A 5807-nucleotide genomic window follows, 5' to 3' on the forward strand; every position below is an offset into this window, starting at 1 on the left:
TTTAAAAATATAAAAATTTTAAACTCGTTTTCACTTTAAATCCTATATTAACTATAATTTAATATATATATATATATATATATATATAAATGAACTATTATATTCAACTATTATATATTCAACTAAATGATCTATTATATTCGGACCGACTCACGTCGTATAACTAACTTTAGTGAATGATGGGCTAAATAGTATGCTCTTATTCCAAATTAGGTTTAGTTTAACAGAATATGTCAGGGTTAAAAGACTAAAATTGTTGGTACATTATTTCACATTACTATTTTTATTAAGTAAACGATCAAGTTTTTTTAAAAAAATATATATATCAAAATATAGTAGAAAACTTACGCAAAGAATTACCAAGACGAGAGTGGTGATTAGAAAGTCGGCATAATCAACAAACTTTTCTCTGTGTCCATCAACGGTGGAGTCTTCATTCAATTTGTGGGCTACTTTGATTGATGTGTTGCTCTGTTGTAAGTTGGACATCTTCCAAATCTTTCTCATACACTATCCCAACCCCACATTTCTTCACCCCAACACCTTTGCCAAAATATTCGAATGACAATTCAACTTCATCGCATTCCTGATTTGAGCAATCAGGTGTTGATGTATTCTCGGTTTCACTTTCACCACATTCGTTCTTCAAGGAATATGGATATAACAAGTCACGCCCCCAGTAACGAAGAAAAAGGTGGTCATTTTTTATGGGCTGATTAAATCTATTCCCTAAAGGAATGTATAACATACCAAGATTTCGAGCTCCTCTACAACTGACATCACACCAGATTTGCTCATCCCCCGAAGAATCACCACCGGCAAAAATGCAGCAGAAAGCAACTCCCATCCATTGACTATCATTCCGAATATTGAGAGGCAGTGGCATCTTTATTGAAGAGTCGACTCTTTGATGGCTGAACCATTCCGGGATTTCACTTCCAGGCATAATAACAGCAAACCTTTCTCTTGAATTTGCAAATACCTGCAAAATAAAACACCTTTTCGCTGGTAACTAAAAACACAAATTCTTAAGTACGAGATTTTGTTAAGCAAAAAAGAGAGATCGAACAACCTTGAGATGTTTTTTCAGCAATGTTAATGCATTGATGTTCTCAGCCAATCTGCAGCAGTTGATACCTTTAAACATGAAAACCATTCGATTGTATACTTTTGATGGATTAGCAATTAGTTCCAGAGAAGCACAATCATCTATGCTCACATATTCTACACTTGTTGGAAGCTCAGGCAACGATTTCAGCCCTCGGCAATTCATCAATGCAAGACCTTTAAGCTTGGAAAGTCGAGTAAGAGAATCAGGTAGGCTGATGAAATTGTTACCACTGAGATTGAGCATTACCAAAGAGGATAGACAAGAAATATCATTAGGAATATCTCCTTCACAAAGATTGCAGTCCCTTAGATTCAGCTCTATCAATGAACTCAAACCCGACAACGAAGGCAATATCGGAGCCATTGAATTTGTCTTTCCTCTTTGGAATTTTTTGAAGAGAGAAGGCAGATTTTTTCGAAACTTAGATGAAGATCCCTTGCGGCCGTTGAAAGACAAAACTTAAAGATTTTTAAGTCGAAAAATGCAGGACGGTGGTTTTGTTATGGCCGTTTCACTCAAGTCGAGCTCTTCCAAAAACACTGCTAGCTGCAAACTCTCTGGCAAAAATCCAACTCTATAACATCCGGAAAGATCAAGAGTTTTCAGACAATCCATTTTGTAATCAATCTCTGGAAACCAAAGTAGATTTGAACAACCCGAAAGAATGAATGTTTGAAGAGAGTCCAATCCAATTTTGGTTGGAAGTTTCCTAAGACTTTTGCAGCCTCTCAAATTCAAATTTTGAAGCCTCTTAAGCTCTGCTATGGATGGATGAACATCAACTATTTTTGTACAACCTTCCAGGATCAGAACTTCAAGATCTGGGGCCATTGTGAAGTCCGGAGTCTTGATCAGGTTCGGGGAGCCTCTGAGGTTTAACACTTTCAGCTTGTACAAGGGCTGTTGAAAACAATAATAAATTAGAGAGAAACGAGAAAACATAAGAAAGCTCATTCTTGTTATTTTTGTCTCTATCATAATCAAATTTTCATCATTCATCTTAAAAATAGAATTAATTCTTACTCTGGTTCCCTTCCATAGTTGTTTAACGTGACTGTATTGTAACAGAAGTGCAACCAGGTTGTCCGGTTGAAAGCCTGAGAAGGACATCCTTTCCAATCTAAAAGCTCATTAGAAAGATATTTGAGACCATCACAATTTGAGAGGCAAAGAACTTTGAGCAATCTCAATCTTTTCAGCTTCGAGAAGGCATCGACACTCAAATTGAGTGTCTTGTTCGATTCCCTGATAACCATGAGAAAAACAAAAAATGAGCTTCAAACTATGCAAAAACAAATCCAATACCTAAAAGCTATGTTGCTCCATTACTGTGTTTTCAATCATCCGTATTTGATACTTGTATCTGACGCATTAGAGTATTGTAATATGATATTTCAAGAACTCTTCGAATCCATGGAAAAACGTTAAAATCAATACCCATGTTTTCCTACCTTTGATTGTCGATGATCATGGCTTCAATCACCTCCGTGGCCTACAAGTAATCAAGAACAGAGTATAAGAAGACAGAATGAATGGCTTACTCCATGATAAAACTTGACAATTTACACCTATGTTTAACATTACGATAATCTTTAATCGGAATATAGTAAACAAATCACTTTAAACAAATTATAACATTTGCCAATGAGAGTGATTTATTGATATTCAACTAAAAATATTTTAAATGACATAGTTTTGCAATATAATGAATAAATATTCAAAATATTATGTATATTTTTGTACGTAGGAAGACTTGGTTTTATTGAATGACATACAGTTTTTTTTGTTAGAACATGTTGGATGTCCCTTTCATCCCACAATCTGCATCGCTTTCCAGGTTCGTCAATAGATTTTTCCCAAACAATTTTTCTTCCCATTTCTTGTAGCAAGTCATGCATCCACAATCTGTTGTCTCCATCAACTGCCACTAGGGATTTCTTAACAAGAACATCGATTCCAATATCTGGGAAAAACTCACAACCATCCAACACTTTGGTTACAAAATCTTTCTCCTCCCCATTGAAGAAGCATGAGATATCAAGAAATATATTCTTTTCCCTTTCTTCCAATCCATCAAAACTGATTCGAAGTCTATCACGAATTTCTTTGTTGGAGTCTCGTTTAAGTCTTTCAATTGCACTTCTCCATTGAGTTGCATCTCTACCACACAAAAAAGAACCCAACACTTCAAGAGCTAAGGGAAGACCACCAGCGTAGCGTACAACATGCTTAGAAAGCTCAATGAAAACACCTTCTAATACTGTCTCACTATCGAAAGCTTTCAATTTAAAAAGCCGAAGTGCATCATTGGGACTCAATGTTGTAGGCTTATACACATAATCGACTCGATAGGATCGGAGGAGATGTTCATCTCTTGTTGTTACAATGATCCTACTGCCTAAACCGAACCAATCACGCCTTCCAACCAAGTGTTCCAAGTGTTTTCTGTTATCAACATCATCGATAACAACAAGAACCTTTTTGTGAGACAACCTATGATTGATGATTGCATTTCCTTCATTAACATCGAATATATTGAATCCTCCTTCGGACAATGTTTGAGTAAGAAGTTGTTTCTGTAAAGAAGCAAGTCCCAATTTGTTTGAAACTTCTCGAACATCAGCAAGAAAGCTTTTACCTTCAAAATGAGATGACATTTGGTCGTAAACAACTCTTGCAAGAGTGGTTTTACCAATGCCACCCATTCCTATAATATGGACATCATCTTCTCCAACATCGATTTTTGAATACAACTCTTCCAAACGGGAACTAATTCCGACCAACTTATCATGAACAATCGGATACGTTTGACATAATTTTGCCGATACTTTTTTAACAATAGCTCCAATGAATTTAGATTCATGCCTACAACAGAAATTAAATTTAGTTTTTTTATTCATTTAAGAAATGAACAGATATATCCATGAAATAAATGATCAAAGAGAGAAAAGAATGAATTACTTGTTATTCAAATGCCATCCCTTGATGTTAGAAACCTCAGTGAAAGCATTTCGCCATATTTGGATCTTGTGTCGATCTTCCTTGTATGTATCATCGTGTTTGGAGAATGCTTCTCCAACTTTATACTTTTGTTTTCTTAAATCAGACGGATCCACATCATAGAAAATTGGAAATATTTTATGACCCTTTTCCAATTTTTGTTTAACAATCTCAGCAAGCTCCTCTAAACACCAACTTGAAAAGGCGTAGGTTTTGGAGAAAACGATTACCGAGCACCATGATTGTTGAATGGCTTTAAAGAGTTCTGGGGCAATCTCTTCGCCGGCTTCCAGCTCCGGCTCATCCCTGAAAGTGACGATTCTACTGCGTTGAAGAGCATCATAGAGATGATCTGTAAAAGTTCTGCGGGTATCTTCACCTCTAAAACTTAAGAAAATATCATATTTATGGCCGGAAATAGACGAGGAAGACGAAGGCAACGACAACATGACGAATTAGAGGAGGAAGAAAAGGGTGTCTCAATCTGATGTTCAAATCAAAGAAATATAGATGGCTTGATATGCAGGAAGAAACTAGGAAGAGTCCAAATATATGAGCATCAATAAATAGAAAAAGAGATGAAATTTCCAAGAAGCTGTTTTCCCGGAAGAATCCAAGAAGCTGAGACTACAACTGTTTGCTTTGCTTTCTTCTCTTCACTGTTGACTAGCCTCGAGTCGAGTGTAAAGTCCACATGGTGGACTCTACTTTAATTATAAATTACAATATAAAATTATTTTAACTTTTAGACCATTTTTTTTTAAAAAAATTCCCATTAATATTTAAAAGAAATTGAATCTAATGATAAAAAAAACTTTATTTTCTTTATAAATTTTAAATTTAAACAGTTACATTATAAAAATATATATTTATTCTTAATAATTAAAAAATATTGGATAAATATTATTTTAAAATATTTTATGATACATAAAATAATTGATGATATTCAAATTTGTTTTTTACACATTAATACTTTAACAATACATAAATTAATCTATTTTTTCAATATTGACATTTCTTTTATAACGGTTTTATTTTTACAAAGATACTCAATTAAACAATTTGCTTATTTGTTTTTCAAATTTTTATGTACTTAATTTATAATCACAATTATCTAGTAAGACATCGATTTATAATTTTTCTCAATTGGACGTATTCTATTAACACTAACTGCAATCAAACTCTTAAATAATACCAAGTATATATAAGAACAATATTCAACGTATGATATAAATTTGGTCAGAAAAAATAAACCAAAAGATATACAGTGAGAAAAAAACTATGAAAAAAATGAATACAATAGAATTAATAGAATGTTATCAAACTATTTAATAAATTAAAGACGATTATAAAATAAAATATACAAAACAATAATTGGGTCGTCTCCAAAATTTTTTGAAGCTTCTTCAGAAGCAATGAGATTAAACCTACCATCAATCAATTCGTTTAGTATGATAAACATTATATTCTTTAAGCATGATCAAGAATCCGTATCCTAATAATTGCAATTGGAGCAAACTGAATTTACACAGTTGTCGCCAAATTGATTAACCAATTAATAGATTGAATGTCAATTGTTAATTAAAAATATATATCAAAATATAGTAGTTGGACGATCAAAACAAAAATAGAAAAATAGATGAGGTACCAAATAGACAATTTACACAAAGAATTAGTAAGACGAGAGTGGTGATTA

The 5807-nt window shown here is 33.4% G+C and overlaps 2 protein-coding genes across 3 annotated transcripts; both read right to left on the minus strand.

Moving 5' to 3' along the window:
• Window positions 1-376: 376 nt before the first annotated feature.
• On the minus strand, window positions 377-1474 carry LOC120167367 (disease resistance-like protein DSC1). Its single transcript, XM_039176403.1, has 2 exons — window positions 1073-1474; window positions 377-982 (listed from the first exon to the last, which is right to left on the minus strand). The coding sequence occupies exons 1-2, from the start codon at window positions 1472-1474 to the stop codon at window positions 434-436; spliced, it is 951 nt and encodes a 316-aa protein (XP_039032334.1). The 3' UTR covers window positions 377-433.
• Window positions 1475-1847: 373 nt separating this feature from the next.
• On the minus strand, window positions 1848-4580 carry LOC120167242 (TMV resistance protein N-like). Of its 2 annotated transcripts, XM_039176312.1 has the most exons (5): window positions 4073-4580; window positions 2887-3976; window positions 2563-2603; window positions 2135-2356; window positions 1848-2011 (listed from the first exon to the last, which is right to left on the minus strand). In XM_039176312.1, exons 1-5 carry the CDS (start codon window positions 4558-4560, stop codon window positions 1996-1998), a joined length of 1857 nt encoding a protein of 618 aa, XP_039032243.1. In that variant the 5' UTR covers window positions 4561-4580; the 3' UTR covers window positions 1848-1995. The 2 variants fall into 2 exon arrangements, with proteins under 2 accessions (XP_039032243.1, XP_039032244.1); XM_039176313.1 differs by lacking the exons at window positions 1848-2011; window positions 2563-2603 and having other exon boundaries at window positions 2180-2356.
• Window positions 4581-5807: the final 1227 nt, after the last annotated feature.

This window comes from Hibiscus syriacus, unplaced genomic scaffold, assembly GCF_006381635.1.
Source record: "Hibiscus syriacus cultivar Baekdansim isolate YM2019G1 unplaced genomic scaffold, ASM638163v2 tig00111671_pilon, whole genome shotgun sequence".
In the NCBI taxonomy this organism is placed as follows: domain Eukaryota; kingdom Viridiplantae; phylum Streptophyta; class Magnoliopsida; order Malvales; family Malvaceae; genus Hibiscus; species Hibiscus syriacus.

Coding starts and splice junctions, on each gene's coding strand:
- LOC120167367 (XM_039176403.1), bottom strand. CDS start 1,474: ATGGCTCCGATATTGCCTTCGTTGTCGGGTTTGAGTTCATTGATAGAG. Junction 983..1,072: donor TGCTGAAAAAACATCTCAAG/GTTGTTCGATCT, acceptor TTTATTTTGCAG/GTATTTGCAAATTCAAGAGA.
- LOC120167242 (XM_039176312.1), bottom strand. CDS start 4,560: ATGTTGTCGTTGCCTTCGTCTTCCTCGTCTATTTCCGGCCATAAATAT. Junction 3,977..4,072: donor GGATGGCATTTGAATAACAA/GTAATTCATTCT, acceptor TTTCTGTTGTAG/GCATGAATCTAAATTCATTG. Junction 2,357..2,562: donor ATGATCATCGACAATCAAAG/GTAGGAAAACAT, acceptor CATGGTTATCAG/GGAATCGAACAAGACACTCA.